Raw genomic sequence first — 20090 nt, 5'->3', positions numbered from 1 at the left:
TAAATGAGATTGTTAGTGAATTACAAACCTCCAATTTGTTAGACGTCAGTCAGTCTCTTGTGACGAAACTAACTTTTAAAATCCAAATATTTAGAGGGTACCAAAATTTAAAGAGTATGGAGAGGGAAATAATACGAAGAAAGTAATTTTAACACAAAGATGAAAAAAATATACTCATAGAAGATTAAATTTGACTAACAAAATCATGGTTAGCGGGGCAAAACTAAAATGGTGCAGTTGGTTCCGAATTGGGTCCAAATGGAATGAACCCAACCAATTATGAGGGCTAAACGGGCCGGTCACAATAGAACTCGAATGGGCCCTTATTTTGATGGATCTACTCGATAGCCCGAAGGTCCGGCACAAACGGTTTCGGATCCATCTATTAAACCCATATAGAATTAGGGTTTCAAGAAGTATATATTAAGCCATTATCTTTCCCTCCTCTAACTCTTCTTCTCCGCAAGCTATACTTCTCTTCGCATCCAAGCAGTTGCAATGGCTGAACAGGTTCGATCTTTGTCTCTCTTACCTCCTCAACTTACACACCTTGTATTCGTCTAGGGTTAGGGTTTATTGTTTTACCAATCTTATCATCTTCTTCCACTAGTTTGCGTTTGTTCATTCAGTTTCGGTAGATTTCTTCACTTATTCCTGATTATCAATGATTTTGTTAAATACAGACGGAGAAAGCTTTCCTGAAGCAACCCAAGGTGTTTCTCTGGTAAGAACAAATGAAAACCCTAATCTCTGTATGTCAGATTGTAAGTGATCTGTAGTTAGATCTTCATTTACTTGGTCATTCTGTGTATATTTACTTCTTTTCATGTGGGTTGATGAATGCAGCTCTAAGAAGAGTGGAAAGGGGAAGAGACCAGGAAAGGGTGGTAACCGCTTCTTTAAAAGCATCGGGTTGGGATTCAAAACCCCAAGAGAAGCAATCGAAGGTTTGCTTTTTAGATTGTTAAAATGGAGCTACTGATTGTTAAATTAAGTTTAATTCCAGAGTCGTCAAATATTGCTTCTACTAGTATACCCATAGATCAAAATGATCATAATTTTTAGATAGGGAAAGATATTTCTGTAGTCTTGTATGATTGAAGATTTTTAACTAATGAAATGTGAACATGTTTTAAAGATAATTATATGTATGATTTTGGAAGGATAACGTGGTTTGGTTAAAATCAAAATTGCCCTTTGTGTTTCTCTGGTTTAAATTCTTCATTTTGACCTTTTTTTTATTAATTTTATGTGAGCTATTAGCTTACAATGATATGATGATTTGCCTGTGTTCTTATCCTAGTGTGTGCGACACTGAGATATATTTTGTCTACTTTCCTACCTTAGTTTCACTCTATCTTGATTATTGTTGAGTTTTTTTGAAAATTTAGAGGTTGGGTATTGAGTGGTTTGCTTATAACAGGTTGTTCTGTTTAACTGGAATTGAGTGAAAACCTAAAATAAAAACTTCTTTAGGAGTGCGTTTTGCTATGATTGTTTTAATCGATATGTGGGAGAACCTACTTGACTTTTGCACGTTTGGAACTTTGAAGCATATTCAAGTTTAAGATACAAATCACGTGTGCTCTTGGATTACCATCTCATGTTAATATCAAAAAAGTTTATTTTGTTTTGGCAACGATTGATTGAATACAATTCTTTTATGCAGTCCAAGACACATGTGCAAATGATGCATGCTGTTTATTCATCTACATAATCTCTTTGTATCATAAATATTCTAAAATCCCGGTAACTTTTACAGGAACTTACATCGATAAGAAATGTCCCTTCACTGGCACAGTTTCTATTAGGGGTCGTATCCTCACTGGTACTTGCCACAGTGCAAAGATGGTGAGAACCATTATTGTCAGGAGGAACTATCTTCACTACGTGAAGAAATATCAAAGGTTTGCATTTCGTCCCACTATCTTATACTCGAAATCCTTCATTTCTGATCAAATTTCTGAATCTGTGATTTCTAAACTAACTAGTTTTCCTTGTATTCTCAAGATATGAGAAGAGGCATTCAAACATACCAGCACATATATCCCCATGTTTCCGTGTGAAGGAAGGTGATCATGTTACAGTCGGTCAATGCAGGTAAGTTCTAGTCTTGGGAAATGACTTGTTCTTGCCTGATTCCTAGTTTAATTGTTCACTCTATTCTCTGCTATTTGTTTACAGGCCGTTGTCGAAGACAGTGAGGTTCAATGTTTTGAAGGTCATTCCAGGTGGTTCATCTGGTGGTGGCGGGAAGAAGGCTTTCGTTGCCATGTAAAATGTTTCTTGCTTGGATTTGCTTCCCTGGTAGGAAAACTTCGAACGTTTGTGCTTTCAGATCTTATATAGATGAGCAGACAATATGGCTTCATATATTGCGATTTCATGTTCTGATCTCTTTTGTTTGTTTAAATCTGTCATCACTAGTTGGGATTTTGTTAAATTTTGATGGAATGCTAAATTAGATAAGATTGTTTACTGTTTATTATTATTGGTTTTGAAGAAGTAGATCTTGTTTTGTCTGTGATTTGGGTTCTTACATGGTTTTTAACTGAAACCCTAATTCGAAGGGAAAGGATTATTTTGAAGATAGGATTTTGCAGTACTTTTAGCTTCCCCTTGAGATTAATTGTTGTTTCAATATTGTTGCCCTTTTTATACATCCAAGTCTACGCCCAATAGATACGTATTTTTGTTCTTGGAGAATACAGGCCCATTGAACAGCTCCAACAAGTATATAAGGGATCAGCTTGAGCTTGTACCTATAACTAAGGCTGGCGAACCTTTCTACCCAATATACAACCATTATGTCTCTCTAGTCTCTAGTAATGTTTGCACCGGGTTTTGTGATCAAGTTTACACATTAGGTTCGTAATATTGTATGATAAAAGGCCAACAAACCACCAGGAGAGGAGAGAGAATGAGAGAAAGTTTAGTAGGCCTGACCTATGGTGACCTGTTGTGCATGAGAGAGAAGGTGGCGGTACGGTAAGAACAAAATAGAAGTTCTTAATTTTGGGGTGTAATGTATTTCAAGGTATTGTTCAAACCTTTAAAAATATTGTTAGGATCTTGTTATGCAACTGTCAGATTAGGAGAAACAAGAGATTTTTCAGGATACGAAATTTAGAAGGTCGATTTTATTCAATGTTTCAGTTTCGTGAAACGAAACTCCACGATTTCAATTAGCTAAGAGAGATCAAGAGAGGAAGGGAGATACTAGAAGAATTAATGAACTTGTGAGTGGTGGAAGGTCTTTAAGTATCTTTTTTATTAATCATCGTGACAGTATTGACCTGGTTGTGAGAGTGAGTGAATGAAATTTGATTCGGTCAGAAAAAATTGACCAAGTCAACCAGATTGTGTGTGTGGCAGGTAAAATTAATGAGTGTGTATAAAATTTCACTTAAACAATTATGGTGCACATTGGCCCCAACCGAAGTCTTTCAAGTTGGGAATATTGTTAAATGCACTCATCATTTTAGTTATATGTGACATCTCCTTTGATGTTGAACAAGAAATGCATTTGATGTGGATGTATATAACAAAATGGGTGAGTGCGTCAACACTTGTTTACCCAAGTGGTTGATACTGTTGACAAAAACTCCAAAAGCCCTGAAGGTCCCAAATTTGATTCTGATTGGAAGCGGAATCTATAGTTATTGAATTTGGGTTACTAAAGGTATATATAATAGTAATTAATTTTTTAGGCTTTAGGCCTCTTTAATTATTAGTTCGACTTAGGTGATTATCGTGTTTATCACATCTTGGTGATGTATCAATGCATTGTAAAGACTAACGTAAATCATAGTCGAAATCTCAGGAAAAAAAATTTTGGTGAATGCAGTTAAATTCTCTTTCAAGTGACGTATACAATTTTTGTGGACCTCCAAAGTTAGCTGGTCGGTTGGCCCAAAAGGTAGAAGGAGCTACAAGCGGAGGCCTATGGGAAGGTTTAAAGGCGCCTCCCAATAGTGTTATTGGAGTCTTCCTGTTATTGGTGCCCCTCATATTTTAGAAGTTAAAAGCATCCCTTCTCAAAACAGACATTCCCGCACCTCTTTTTAACATAAGATCAGTGGACTCGAATCGTTTTGGTTACAAACTCGGCTTAAGACCGTTGATTCCGACGAGGTCGGGAATTACTGAATACAATACAAATTGGGGATTCGTGATGAGTTTCGTTACAAATTATGGCTCCTGTTCACCAAATTCAACTCTAACTTCTAATCTAACTTCAACTATAGGATACTGTAGTTAAATTCGGTAGACTTTGAGCCAAATCTTGTAACAAAATTTGACTTGAGACCACTTATTTTGGGGGCGCCTAAAATTTGGACCGAGGCCACCAATTTGGAGCCGCCTATAACCAAACACAATCAAACTAGATTTACCAAGTCAAATGAAGTGAGGGAGCGAGCTCCTTAAAACTTCTCAAGTCCTATAATCGTCCCAAGATGTCGTTAAAAGCTTTATTTGCTTACTAGATGGGAGAAATTTTTATGGAGAACAATGCAGTAGATATTGAACTCTTTTGTTACTTTCTCTAAATCAGAGAAACTTCTGAAATCTCAATTTAAGTTTTGGACTCTAATCATATTACTTGCAGCAAAAAGCAAAAAATGGAAAAACTCCTATTATATTACATGTTTTCATAATCAATCTAAACTATAAAACAAATGCAACTCTTCATCTTAAATTCAGATTTACACAAGTTGATGTATCTTTGTTGTACCATGTTCTATGAATCTCTATTTGATTTATCCTCGTGGAAACAGTGGTTCTCGCCGTTGTTTTCCTTCTCTTCTTAGCTAACAAATAATAAATTAGTTATTTTTTTTTTCTCCTCTACAACTCTCATGCAAATTGTTGGCCAACTTGTCTTGTTAATAATGGGAAAGAAAATGTCCAACTAATGGGTTTATTTGTTCTCATAAAAAAAAAAAGGGTTTATTTGCAATAAAAATGCTACTAAAATTTTAGAGATTTTGGAAGAAGCCAAAAAAATGGTATAAAGATTTTTCTTTGAATACTAAACACACATGGCTAGGCATTTCCTCTGTCACATTTAAGATTCAAGATTTCAGTTTTTTTTATTCAGTTCAGTGTGTCACGTTATTCGACACTCAATTTTCTGTAATTTATATATGAGCGAAATTGTATTTTCTTAAGAATAACCACTCTCAAAAGAATATATTTATATTAGTTGACCATATATTTCAATTGATTAACATTTGACTAGGTAGAAGTATTTATTACATTCAAGCTTTTATACTAATAATTAAGAAAGAAAAAATGTAGAATACATTTCTTTTAGTTATGCAATCTCTTTGTTCCTTTGTTTATCTTTCTTCTTTAGCTGGATCTTTGTTCCACCATGTTGTGTCATTGATTAAATCTCTGAAAAAACGACGATTCCAGACGTCATTTTCTGTTTTTCTCTCTTTAAACTACTCGGTACTCACGTGCTAGTAAGTTTTTCTCTCTTTCTTTTTCCTCGTATTATGATTTCATTAAATCCAAAGTATCCTAAGTTAAAAGGTGACCTGTTTATAGATCTTAGGCTTAACTTATTGACATTATAAATTAAATTACTGAAATCCCAAGTACCCAACTTGTTATTTTTAACTAAGATATTGTCTTACTAGTCTAATAATGATTAATGTGTGTGATACTAATTAAATAGTTAATCAGTGAGATAATGGAGGTTAGGATCCTATGCAAGTTCACTTGCAATTTGTTTATTGTTATTTTGGGTAACCATTATCCCAGTTTACTGCAGAAATATCATGTTGATTTAATAAAACGGGCTTGATCTTCATTTCGCACTTTTAAATGTTGTGATTAATTTAGGATTTGAAATATTATTTAATTTAGATTCTACCAGAGTTACTACCTTCTTGAGAGGTGCACAAAAAAAGATAAAAATAACGAAACGACCTATTTGATTATTCACCATATAAATGTCCATAATAATATCGGACAAGACCGAAAATAAAATTCAAAACACAATGAAAATTATTGTTGTTGACATCAATTTTCTTTTCTTTTTTCCATTTCATTGATTCATTCATTGAATGGTCCAAATATTGAAGGTGGATTACTTCAATAATACGTATTGGTTGGCTGGGAGGGGAAATGGGAATCATTCAGATTGGAATTCAGATCTCCTAACTCCTGTACCTTAGGAGTTTTTATATATTTTCTTTGGTACCTTCTTCTCTCTTCTTCACCTTCCATGTGACACCCTTATTTTGGGACCCATTGTTCCCTTATGATAGTTTCAAAATGATTCATGCACTGCCCATTTATATGATACTTCTCTTAATATTATTGAGATACACAATTGGTTATTTTATTCGATCACTTGAGTGATTGTATTGAAGACTATACATTTTCACCCTTCCACGACTAAGAGCAGTTTCTTCTCCTTTCAACAAAAAAAAGAGTGGTTTCTTGTTTTCGGCTTGGTAGACACATGTTACAATTCAACATTATCCGACTTCACTTTGTTGTTTTTCCTCTCTGTCCTTAATAAAAGAAAACAATGGATAAAGGGAAGACAAAATTAGAAATAAAAAGCTAAAATTTAACCCACAAAAATAAAACACAAGCCAAAAGAGTAGAATTTTTTTGGTTGAGATCCAAAAGAGTAGGTTGGTGGGGCAAACGAAAAAAATCAACACCAGAGTAGGTGAACATCCATTGGATAACCGGCTTTTTAAGCCTATCCGTTGACCGACCCAAAGAGTTCGATTATTGTAAATCTCAATCCGAACTAATCCGTTCATGGTTTGTTTCGGTTACCTAACCAAACTTTGCATGAACAGTTTGGTTTGGTCATCTACATGTACGTTCTAAAAATTTATTATCCCACAAATCATTAAGTCCACATGGTACGTGATTAATTCGACATAGTTTATCAACATTCGAAGAAGATAAAAAACGATAAACAATTGAATCTCCACCATACTTGCCCAACCATATATGCTTACATATATATATATATATATATATATATATATATATATATATATATATATATATATATATATATATAATATGTAAAAAAAATAATAATAAATGGTTTGGTTCGATTTTTTCGGTTATCAATCAAACAAATCTATGGACCGAATCAAATCCATCGATTTCAAAATTTTGGTATCTGAACCAATCCAGATAACTATTGAACCGGTCCCCAAACCACCCAAATCTGTTTGGATACTAAAATATACACCCCTACTCTGAAGTAATACAAAAATTTTACATGTACCCAAAGGAAGAGTTGTGCATCCTAATACAGACCAACATGGTACCTTATACGTCGCTTGACCAACAAGGTTTGTACTCCTAATACAGACCAAAAGGTGGCACCCTATAGGTTGCACGATTAATCATTTGTGAGTTGATCTTAGATTTATTTTGCTTCCCTCAAAATTCAAATTTTTTTTTGTTGAAGGATCCCTCAAAATTCAATTAGAATATGTAATTCAACGAATAGCAAAAGTCTAAATAGAGACGTTTTTTCAGTACGTATACAACTATAAATCAAGAAAAATGTTATTTGGCCCGAAAATAGAGGTGGACCTCCACTAGAAAGCTAATGTGGCCAACTCAAATGGGTTGAGGTCGGCTCCCATTTTCGAACCCTATAACAATATTTTTAAAAATAGATAGTAGTCAACTACCATTTCTTAAAAGAAAAAAAAATAGTACTCTGTTGTAGGATCTGCCAAAACACATGAGTAGAATAGATATCTATTGTACATGACATGGGGCATAAAAAACTAGTACTAGTTTTTTTTTTTTTTTTTTGTTGAAACAGAACTAGTACTAGTTGGGTACTTGGTAGTTGGGTGCATTATGCAGTTCAAAGTTTTCTGATGAAGTAAGAAACGTTTAGTTGGAGAGAGACTGAGTAGTGAAGTGGATGCACGTAAGCTATGTGAAGTAAAAGCACCGACCAAACTCTCGTTTTCAGGAAAGATATGGCTAGAAGCAATTTAAGAGGGAGGGAGGGAAATATGGGAAAGATATGGACAGTAAAAAGAAGGAATCTGCATGCCATTCTAGAGAGAGAGAGAAGTTAGAGAGAGAAATAGAGTGTGTGGGTTGAGGTGTACTTGGGGTTGGGAAGGAGAATTGATTGCCAACCACTCGGAACACGAAAAAGGTAAAGGGGGGTCCTGCTGATACATATCACCATAGTTCACGTTTTGTAAGACAGCCACAACAGACTAGTATCCCCATCCCCATGACCCCATCCTAGTCTCTCAATACCTTAACTAATCCAGCTGACCAGCCAGGTCTTGGAATGAGGTATACACGAGCTCCAGCTGAAAACGTGAAATTCAACCATGATATATGTGCCAATATTAGGTTTTATATGACGAAGAATTAGTTAGAACTTGATACATATCAATATATTTATCATTTAACAAGATTGAGATCGTCACTTGGTTGTTCAAGTAATTGATAGTGTTGACGTGAATCATGGTAATCTAAAGACGAACAAGAAATCATTTCATAGAGTTTCTATTCAATCCTAACATAAAGAGTAAATTTCGAGTTTAACGGAAACATAAGGGTAAAAAAAGTGAATAAAAAAATGGGAGGTGAAAATTAAGGGCCATAAAATGATTAGCCAAAAAAAGAAGGTGCAGACGTGCACTGGAGGAGGTTCAAGTCTGGGTCTCCAACATGAAGATCCATATCTCACCCAACTAGGCATAGTTGAAATCAATCTATCTTTGCCACTCCGTCTTTACTAAACCCAAATTTCAGTCAGGGTCATTGCCCTATTTTGCCACCCTGGCTCAGCCCCTACGTGCATGTCTAAGTTATGTAGTGTCTACTTTTGAATTTTGAATTGCAATTTAAATTTGGAAAATACTAAGGGCACAAAAGAAATTGACTTAATTAACATACTGACTCACTCAGGTAAAAGAACGGTCTACGTAATCAAATTTTGATTTCTTTTGTCTTTTAACGAAGCTGAGTCAGCATGTCAAAAATTAAATCAAAATCTTTTATATACGTACTACTCTCTTTTGGGTTTTAGTCACGATATTTAATTAAACAGTAATAATGAAGAGAAAGAGTTGAGATAGTGTCTTAAATGTGGCCACCATTACAAGAACAAACATCTAGTATAAGGATCTACCAATATGTCACGAATCTAGCCACCCTAATCAAATCCAAGTGTTGCAGTCTTCGTAGTAACGGTTAGAGTGGTTGTGGCGAAGGTTAAGATGATTAGGGTTAAAAATAGATTATTTTTTTTTGTAATTTTCAATTGAATTTGTCTCCAAAATAGATATATCTCCTTGTTTTCCACTCAACCAAACTTTACAATTGTTAGTATTTTGATGTATAAGTGGGTTGTTATATTTCGCTCTCGAACTAATATACTGCAATCTTCACAAGATGTTATAATCGGATGTAGAATCTCAATTCTTATGTGGTACTCAAGCTCTTGTTTGGGAAATACAAAACCACCTGCCTGAAATACCGGATCTATGCTTCATCTCTATATGAATCTCAATATTCTTATGGGCCCAGTATCTGGGCCTACTTCTATCTAAATAAATACGTTAGTGCAGATGGCCTTTAATTCGGGCCATAAATCTCATTTTGAAGTGCTAATCTTTTACACACTTTACAAACGGCCCCACAGCACTTTCGAGTTGGGAAATAGTACATTTAATTACCCTTGTTAGTCCACACTCACATTTATTCGTACGCAATCTAGTAGGACAATCTTTCAACAAAAGAAATCCAGTAGCACGATTATTGTCGTTTGAACTAAATTTGTAAAACATAATTATGATTTAGATATCTGATCGTCTATATTTGTCGTAAGGAAAAATGAGAGCAATTTTGCACGAGGATAGGTCTCGGTTTTATAATTGCAGCCGACCACGATCTTTCAACAAACGAAATCCAGTAGCACGATTATTGTCATTTGAACTAAATTTGTAAAATACAATTTTGATTTAGATATCTGATCGTCTATATTTGTCCTAAGGAAAAATGAGAGCAACTTTGCACGAGGATAGGTCTCGGTTTTATAATTGCAGCCGACTTTGATAATTCTATGTTGAACTTATTAATCTCCAGTAGGACGATTATTGTCATTTGAAGTAGTTATTCTCTATCCTAGGTCAGAGGCTGCAAGCCCACATCCTTTAGCCGAGTCACGAGTGATGAGAAACTCATAGGATGTTCTACAAATAGATCGATGTTCATGAATTTGTTCTCTCGTCTACCAAAAGATTCAGGTTGATGGGTTATCAAACTGATATCCCCGATATGTGGCTTCTATGAAGTAGCTCGCTTTCCACCTAAACCACCACAGGCATTATAAAAAAACTAAAAACATCAATTATAGAAGGATCTTATACATTTTGAGTGGGTGATTCTTTTGTATTCATCGTTCAGGGTATGGATCGAAATAAGAAACTATTTTTTTGTTGGTCATTGATTTTCAAACATGAATTACTAATGTAAACCCTGAACTAGAAAATTATATTGCAAGACCATATTGTTGTGATTTTGGTGTTCACACTTCACACCCAAAATTAAGCTGCTTGAAAGTGGTGGGATAGAGTGCAGCTAATGGAGCAGTTACTACATTCTGGGATTGTAGATTTTTTTTTCTATCAATTTGACCTGGCTAACCCCCTTGGTGAGTAGTGTGATTTGATAATATTTATCTTTGTCTGATTCGTGTCTTTCACTCACCTAGTATAGTTTATTTACAATCGATTGTGATACGATTAGTGTCCGCATAAAATAATTAAAATTGAAAATCCAAAGTAAAATGATTGAGATGGAGAAAATTCTGACTTAGAAAGTTGCAATCCCGAAAATCAAATTTGGACAACTTGAACTTAGACGTTTGAGACGAACCAAATTCAAATAAACGAGAGACCACTCTATTTTGAGTATTTTTTTCATGTCTAACAACGAAACATATCAGGAGTGAAACCGGTCTGCGTGGACCGGTTTTTTTAACGTATTTAAACGGGTACCTATTGTAATATCTTGTTTTTATATGTAAAGAAAAAAAGCCGACCACCCATTTAGAAACTGCTCTTTCAATCGGATTTTTCGTTTAAACCCAATTTACAATTTATATAACCAAATATTATCAGTCAAAAGATTATTTCGAGGTTTGTCTTGTGCACAAGAGATCAAATGAATATGATACAAAAATGACAACAAACTGTGTTAATATTTCCTTCATTGAATAGTTTACTGAAACAAGAATGAGAACAAGAGGGATGAGTTTCAATAAAAATGGTGTCTAGCTTGATTGTTACCCAAAAATAAAAAACAATAGTATATTGATTACATATTCATAATTTTTCTTCTTATCCTTTTTTTTTTTTGAAGTTATATATTTATTATTTGATGATTAATAGGTAAACTCATTACAATATATAATATTTAATTATCTATTAATATTTTACTATAAATTGTGTAATTAATATATACAGTATTTAACTTTGTTCCGAATCCACGTAGTTATCAGAAAAACGACCAAATAACCTAAAGATCAATTTAAAAAAGAAATTGACCATTCCAATTGGAGTTTTTCTTAGGCCCAGGCGATTCAAAATGTTCGCGGTCTTTAGTTTCACCCCTTTGCCCGTAAGACCAAAGGTATCATACTCGGCTGTTTTGATTGATGAAACAAGTCATCTAGACAAGTAAGAAATCAACAATGAAGATAACAACTAACATTCTCGAAGGCTCTCACCTTTACTATTTGATTTATGCATAGGTATCAAATTTTGATAGAAACTGATATTAAAGTGAGAGTTTAATTTGTTAATGTTTGACTGACGCAAAACGACAGGTAGTTCATAGCTGGATGCCACCAAATATGCAATTAATACCTGCTTGTGTGATGTACCGGTTCCAGCTAGAGAGAGAAAGTAGATAGACCAAAGAAGACGTGGGTGTTGCTAATGAGAGAAAAATAATAAAATATAGCTAAAATAGAGCTGAAAATATTACCAATAAATTAATATTAAATATGGATATAAGTGACTGGTCCCACCTTAAATATAACAATATGAAAGTGATAGAAGTCATTGACATGTAATTAGGGCTGGATGTATAGGGACCTCTATTTCTTGTAAAACGGCACACAACATTTTTGTTTTTCTTTCCTCATCTTTTATTTCTTCCCTGAACAACCTATAATTTTCATGTTTTTTTATTTTATTTTTTATCTCCTCTATGAACAACCCATAATTTTCATGTGTTTTTGGTCTCCCGAATTTTTAGAAATATAGAGAAATCATTTGTTTCGTACGAAAAACGATTGATTGCTCGACATAAAAGAAACGGAAAAGAGTAAGAAAAATAATTCAGTGTCTGAAAGTAAAAATTAAACAACAAAGTAAGTATTTGTGAGCTGATTTGTAAAATTATATTTTTTTTTTGAAAAAAATTATATCTACTTTGAGACTTAGTTTGATTAACAGTTTGAATCTTATCTCATCGAAAAAAAAGTTTTGGAGAAACCTTAACATCTCTCTATAAGTTTCTTAACAAACCGGTTCAGATCTAGTAGTTTCTCTCCGGCGAAGGATCCTCCCTTCGCCGGAACCATTTTATGTTTTCTGTCTCTCCCCTCTCTCTCTTTTACAGTTACATCGTTTGTGGTGGTGCGATTCGATCATGATAAGATCTGGTAGTGGTGGAGCAGATTGTGGATCTACTGGTTCCTCTCTGACTTTAGTCGTGGTGGTGGTGATGTGTGTTGGGTTGTATGGCGAGATCTGGTGGTGCGTGGTGATGGTGATGTGGTGGTGGTGGGGGTTCAGTGGGGGTTCAGTGGTGGTGTTTTGTGATGTTAACGGTATGATGGTGGTGATGGAGCAGTGGTGGTGGGATGTTGATGATGAAGCGACTGGATATCTGTGGTGTTTGTAGTGGTGGTATGGTGGTGTTTTGTAATGGTGGCGTGGTGGTGGAGTAGATATTGTGGTGGTGTTTAGTGATATTGGTGGTGCGGTGGTGGTGGTGTGGTAGTGGCAAAAAGGGTGGCGGGGATGGTGGTTTGGTGTGTTTGTGATGGTGGTGTGGTGGCGGTGTTGATTCTCGCAGTGTCGACGGTTTTTCTATGGTGGCGGCGGTCTTTTCGGTGCCGACGGCGGTTCCGGTGATGGAGACAGTTTTCCGGCGGTGAAAGCGGTTTTTCGGTGACAACTGCGGTTTTACGGTGACTTCTACGGTGGTTCTTTTACTATTAGTACTGTTATTTTGACTTTTAGGATCTTTTAATTCGTGATCTTTAAGATTCTTTTATCTTTCTTCTTTCTTTTTCGTCAAAGTCTTGTCAATTTCTCTCACCTCATGAGGTACTTTACAGTTGAAGTTATGAGAATTTACTTTTCTAACTGTTTCAAAAAAAAAAGAAAAAAAGACAGTTTGAATCTTAATAATGGATACTCCACAAAAAAGAGGTCCCTATATAATTGGTGTCCCTAAAAACTCTAAAAAATGTTCCTTATACAAACCAACGAGATTTTGGAGAGAGAAAGGGCTAGTTTTAGAGAGAGAGAAAATAAGGAGGTTGGTGTACGTGCGCATTGCGCACCAGCACAAATCTCCCTTGACGCACGCTTCCTGTGGATTATTCCCAGCAACTCCAGCCTGTTTTTAGCACACAAACTTTCTCTCTCCCTATATCTGTCTTTCTCTCTCTACTATATCACTCCGAAGAAACTTCTCCTCAAAATTATCTCCCCATGTTCAATGCTCTCAGTCAATCCACGACTTCTTTGATCTTTCTCCTCCGATCAAAGTCGAAGGAAAGTCTTCTCAAACCCTAATTAAACTAAAACCAATTTCCCGGCTAGGTGAATCAACAGGAGTATAATGGATCCTTGCCCTTTTGTTCGTGTACTCATCGGAAACCTAGCTCTCAAAATACCAGTAGCTTCAAAACCTGCTCACTCCGGTGGTGTTCATCCTTCAAGTTCTCCATGTTTTTGTAAGATGAAACTCAAGTACTTTCCTCATCAAACAGCAATTGTTCCTTTGATTCCTTCAGATACTCAGTTCCCTGACGGTCAAGTACAAACCCTAGCTGCTACTTTTCACTTGAGTAAAGCAGATCTAGATAAACTTGCAGCAAGATCAATTTTTGCAGAGAAACCTTGTCTCAAGATTTCAATTTATACTGGAAGAAGAGGAACTACTTGTGGAATTAACTCTGGAAGATTGTTAGGTAAAGTTTCAGTGCCGTTGGATCTTACTGGAATGGAAACTAGGGCTTGTGTTTTCCAGAACGGTTGGGTTTCAGTTGGTAAAGATAATAAAGGAACTAATTCTACTCAGATGCACTTGAATGTTAGGTCAGAACCTGATCCAAGATTCGTTTTTCAGTTTGATGGAGAACCAGAATGTAGTCCTCAAGTTTTTCAGATTCAGGGAAACGTTCGTCAACCTGTTTTCACTTGCAAGTTCAGTTTCAGATGCTCCGGTGACCGGAATCATATGTCTAGGTCAGTCTAACTTCTATGTCCCTAAATTGTTTTCATAATATTGAGTTTTAGCATTTTAGGATTCTGCAATTTTTGCCATTCATGAAACTATAAAAAAACATCTCTTTCTGAAAACAATCTTCAATTAGAAGCATGATTAGGTTGTAACTTGTAAAGTTAGGGTTTCTTGATTATGTTTAAATCTTGCTTTTGCTTCTTAAATCAGACGAATTAGTGCGTTTATTTCAAGTTAAGATTGTCTTAATTACTGAATTAGATTCTAAATCTGCTTAAAACTAATTAAAATTCGAATAAAGTTGAAAGCTTAGAGATAGATTTAACTTTCAGAGATTCGAATATACTTGTTTGTGAATTACCCATGTTAATTTAACCATTCTTTTAAGTGTCCACAAAAAATTGAATTGTTTTGGTTATTATTTATGAACAGATCATCACAATTAGAACCAAGCAATTCAAGAAGCTGGTTAAGTTCATTAGGAAGTGAAAGAGAAAGACCCGGGAAAGAAAGAAAAGGATGGTCAATTACAGTTCATGATTTATCAGGTTCACCAGTTGCAGCAGCATCAATGGTAACACCATTTGTTGCTTCCCCTGGTTCAGATCGAGTGAGTCGATCGAACCCAGGTGCTTGGCTCATTCTTCGTCCTGGTGATGGTACATGGAAACCATGGGGACGACTCGAAGCTTGGAGAGAAAGAGGAAGTTGTGATGGAATAGGTTATCGATTCGAACTTCTCTTAGATACTAATGGAGGAATGAGCACAACTGGTATACTATTATCCGAGTCAACATTGGGTACCAAAAAAGGAGGAAAATTTTCTCTTGATATGAGTGGAAACGTAAGATCGAATGTTAATTCGAATTCAAACTCACCAGCTTGTTCACCAAGAAGTAGTGGTGATTATGGAAATGGGTTATGGCCTTACTGTTTATACAGAGGATTTGTGATGTCTTCGACTGTGGAAGGAGAAGGGAAATGCAGTAAACCGGCGGTTGAAGTTAGTGTTCAACATGTGAATTGCACGGAAGATGCAGCTGCATTTGTTGCACTAGCAGCTGCCATGGATTTGAGTATGGATGCTTGCAGACTCTTCTCTCAAAAACTTAGAAAGGAGTTATGCCAAGATATGTTAGGATGATGATCTTAATATTGTTTGTTTTTCTTTTTAGATCTTTTCTTTTTGAGTGAGTTTTTGACGATTAGTTTTAGTTTTCGTCGCCTCTTATTTTACTAACAGACTGGTTATTAGGTTAGTTTTTTTCTTCAGTTTCATCTGTAAATTGTACAGTTAGAGAAGAGGGAAGGGGGGAAGAGAGAGAGAGAGAAGGGGAAGGCAGGGGCACACACTATTTTGTGTGTGACTTGTTTATTTGGTATTTTTCAGCTTGTTTGAGTTGTTTTTGATGTCTGACTGAATTGAATGATCAAATCTTATTTTGTTAAAAATTTGTTGAGTTTGATCTATTTTGGATCTCATTTATGGTGAAGTTTTTAGTCTAATTTGGTTGGTATTTTTGGGAAGTTGGGAGTTAATGTGCAAAGACTGCTTGTATAATTGATCAAAGTCATAGTCTCTAAATAAGGCTGAGATCACTAATTGGAATCTAAAGTTATATTTCTTCATCTTGAATAGTAAAATGTCAAATCTTGGGGCCTCAAAACATCTTTTATCACACAAGTTTCTGATCCAATCCTTCCATGTTTGGCTAAATCCAAAACCTTTTTGTTTGTAAGCTAACCACCAAGAAGATTTATAATATAAGAAAAACATCTTCACTGTGAATGCCGAAGTTCAAAATAGAATAGTTCTAATACAGAACAATTAGCATCATTGTAGCTTAACTACATCTTAGGGTAAATGTTAGTATAAATATTGTACTGTAGTATTTTTTTTTGTTGAACTATATAAATATTGTAGGAGTTGTCTTGTCTTTCACTATGTTTAGTAATTTCAGCTTTGGTTTGGACAAGCTACAAATAAGAAAACAATTTTCAACAATTGAAGGAGAAAATTTGACAGTATCTCACAATTTTTTTTAATTATAATGATACACAATTGTCCTTCAAACAATTCTTCATCTTACCTTAATGTAAGTAATATTTTTCTAATGGTAGGATAGAACAAACAATTGTTATATTGCTTCGGAAACAATAAAATTCCCACAGCGTTACCATTTACCATTGGGTGTCTCTTTAAATGCCCATTTTTATTACACTCAAGCCTCCCATTCTCTTCGCACCCCACAGATTGGGGCTGTCCGAAGACTCCCAAAATACCCCAATCCGTGGTTCCTGCGACTGCTCCGTCGAAGTCCCACAGAAAGTGTCAAGAGAGGAGTGGGCTGAAACTAAGAGCAAAAGTGTTAGGACACTGATTAGACGTAGTCTGAATGCTTTCGGACTGATTAGTCCGAGACCCACAAAGAAGGCCAAGAGAGATGATCCAAGGGTAAAAGGACGTAGGCGTTTAGACCCTTAACCATTCAATCACGTGTGTGGTGTACTGGAGATGTAAATTCTAAGCCAAGGCACATGGTTTTGTCTGTCATATGAGGAGGAGGGGGGGTCCCTTACCTATAAGTCTATAACATTCCTAGCTGCAGGTCTAACAAGCTATGGTGCATGAAAGAGATAAAGAGAGAGAGAGAGAGATGGGTATCACGGGGTGGTGTGAAACATAACTGTTGCACGAAAAAACTGAACCACCCTACGCACTAAAAACTAGCATAAGAAAAGTTTAGGAGGAGACCCACCATTTCTCTCACATCTTTTCTTATTTATAAATGTACATGCAACCAACAATTACCTAACAAAACAACCTGTCCTTTTCAGATGACCTAACAAAACAACTCCTCCCATTTTTTCTTCACTCTATTCCTAAAGTAAATCTACATTTTTTTTAACTTTCGTGTAAGGGAGATGCTAGAGTGCCCAATTTTTAGCACATTAAATTGTCCAGCTGATGTGGAATCACTAAAAGACAAGGGTTTTTCAAAGTTTGACTACGGTGGGGACCGCTTTTATTTCTAAATAAGGAAAGTTGGGCAATTTAATGGGCAAAATTGCTGGGCACTCTATCATTTCCCTTCGTTCGTGTAAACCCTTTAGTGGGAGTTCTTTCTTGCCTTCTTGGGTTGTTCTAATTTTTGTTCGTTTTATGGATGATAATTTTCAAGAAAGTAGCAAAATTCTTTCAGACCACGAGTATATTAAGTAGAAGTTTATATATATATATATATATATATATATATATATATATATATTCTAAAAGGATCGTTTAACATAAGAGATAAAGAGAAAACTTACAAAGATGGGAGAGCAGAAACCAGACTTAATCTTCAAAAACTTTAAGAAGCTTCGTTTAACATAAGAGATAAAGAGAAAACTTACAAAGATGGGAGAGCAGAAACCAGACTTAATCTTCAAAATACTTCGGCTTTATTAATCTTCTAGCTTTAATTACAAACTACTATTACAGAGCTTGACAGAGAAAGAGAAGAAACTAAAGACTTGAAAAGGAAAAACTTAGAAGAAAAAACTTAGGTTCAGAATGAACCAACATTCGGAATTTATAAAAATTTTTAGATGACCGGAACAGTTCCGGTTTCCAGGTCTACTTTGTCGTCTTCTGATGAATAGTGAATAGTAAAATTGACTTTTACTATTTGCCTTTTACTATTTGTCACAGTAAGCCGCCATCTACTGTTGGCACAGTAAGCCGCCTTCTATTGTTGAGAATAGTTCTTGACTCTTCCTGTCGAAATAGTTCTTGACTCTTCCTGTCAAAATAGTTCTTGACTCTTCCTGTCGAAACAGTCTTGACCTTTACTATTTAAGCTGACAATCACTATTTTGAATAGTGTCTTCTAGATGCTGATACTGTCGAATAATACTGAAATACGGATTTACTGTACAATTGTACAGTAACTGTAGCAAACTACTGATCTTTTTGTTTGCCTTTTGCAGATTTTAGTAACTTCTGAGAATGCACTTCGATGATAGCATCCCAGTAATCTGCCATTGAGGTATCCGATTTTGCTGATTTTGAGTCATCGAAATCCTCATTCGGATCTTGGCTTTCTCCAGCCAATACAGTATACTGATTTTCTTGAGATGACGAGTCATCTAGAATTTCAGTCTCTATATCTTGCTTCTGATGATGAGCTAGGAATTGATTTTTAATTATTTCCATAGCTTTAATCTGTTGATCTACAGATGAAAGGTTCGGATATTTTTTCTGAATATCATCCAATAAAAATTGGAAAATATTATCAGAAGGTGAAATAGATACGGATTTTTGAGTAGCCTTATAGGCATTTTCATACTCAATTACAGTTTGACAAATGAGTTTATGGGTATCTGTAATAGGAAATCCATCCCACCATTTGTAATGAAAAGTTCTGCTAATACATGGAATTAAGAGATCATCAAAGTGAAATTCTAGATCCCATCTCCATATCCATGGTATTTTGAACTCTGCCATATAACAGAGTGCTGATAACCCTTTTGGGGTTTTTTCTGCAGTTTTTCCCTTGAGCTTTGGATGATACTCATACCATTTTAGCCAAGGGTCTTTCAGTGTATCTGGTAAGAAACTCAGTTCTGGACCGAATTTCTCCCACCAATGCAGAAACCAGAGAGGGAAACCTTTTCCTTTAACAATTTCAGGGTTAATACTGATAAACCAGGAGTGTTTCCTGATCGGATTCTGATAATAGAACATGAATGACCATGCCAAAACATAATCCCAATAATTATAGTTTTGACCATTCAATTTCAGGCTTCTGGGTCTTGAGGGGTCAAGAGCCCATTCTGTTATATGTAAGACTTTTACTATATAACACTTAGAATGTGTTATAGGAGACTTACTGTCTTTCAGATTATAATGGTGGTGTACCATTTGTACAGATTCTGTTTCATTCAAAATGGCTTCATAGATATATCTATGCTTGCCATCTTGGATAGGATAGTTTTGTACTCCTAAGTACCGTTCTTTGATGTGCCATGGATCATGTTTCCACTGGACATCTTCTAAGGATACAGATAGAATTTTTTCAGTTATTAACTTTTTAGCATAAATGATTTCTTTTTTTAGGATATCTTTAGCAGTTAGTTTCGGATTGGGTTTATCCTGAGAGGATGATCCTACTACAGGGAATTCTGATAGAGAAGAAAACTTCCCTTTTTTCTGATTTACTTTCTTCGGATATCTAGATCCTCCTGCTCCTTTATCAGGTGGTTCCATCTTTATCCTGCAAAAATTCACGGGTTAAAAAATCAGGAAGAGAGTTCTGATTTCCTTTAATATATTCAATTTTAAAATCGAATGCAGATAATTCAGATTGCCATCTTGCAAAAATTTGTTTAGAAACTAAATTTTTAACATCCTTTTGCAAAATATCTTTTGCAGCACTACAGTCAATACGGAGTAGAAAAGATTGATTTAATAAATCATCTTGAAATTTAGAAATGCATTTGACTATTGATAACATTTCTTTTTTGATGGTGGAATAGTTTTTCTGAGCATTCTTCCACATTCCAGATGCGAATCTAAGTAATTCATC

General features: G+C 35.3%; 2 protein-coding genes across 2 annotated transcripts; both read left to right on the top strand.

The window, feature by feature from the left end:
- The first annotated feature begins 413 nt into the window (after positions 1-413).
- Positions 414-2491, top strand: LOC147533449 (small ribosomal subunit protein uS17-like). The gene is made up of 6 exons (XM_086647881.1): positions 414-510; positions 684-724; positions 847-947; positions 1763-1907; positions 2011-2100; positions 2185-2491. The coding sequence occupies exons 1-6, from the start codon at positions 499-501 to the stop codon at positions 2276-2278; spliced, it is 483 nt and encodes a 160-aa protein (XP_086504007.1). The 5' UTR covers positions 414-498; the 3' UTR covers positions 2279-2491.
- An 11029-nt stretch (positions 2492-13520) lies between these two features.
- On the top strand, positions 13521-15972 carry LOC147533448 (formin-like protein (DUF1005)). Its single transcript, XM_086648728.1, has 2 exons — positions 13521-14525; positions 14953-15972. Exons 1-2 carry the CDS (start codon positions 13897-13899, stop codon positions 15662-15664), a joined length of 1341 nt encoding a protein of 446 aa, XP_086504854.1. The 5' UTR covers positions 13521-13896; the 3' UTR covers positions 15665-15972.
- Positions 15973-20090: the final 4118 nt, after the last annotated feature.

The sequence above is a fragment of the Eschscholzia californica genome, unplaced genomic scaffold (assembly GCF_041429995.1).
Source record: "Eschscholzia californica isolate CP2 unplaced genomic scaffold, dmEscCali1.0.p SCAF_6, whole genome shotgun sequence".
Taxonomy (NCBI): Eukaryota; Viridiplantae; Streptophyta; class Magnoliopsida; order Ranunculales; family Papaveraceae; genus Eschscholzia; species Eschscholzia californica.
The sequence above is the reverse complement of the archived record's forward strand: the minus strand, read 5'-3'. Positions and strand labels throughout refer to the sequence as shown.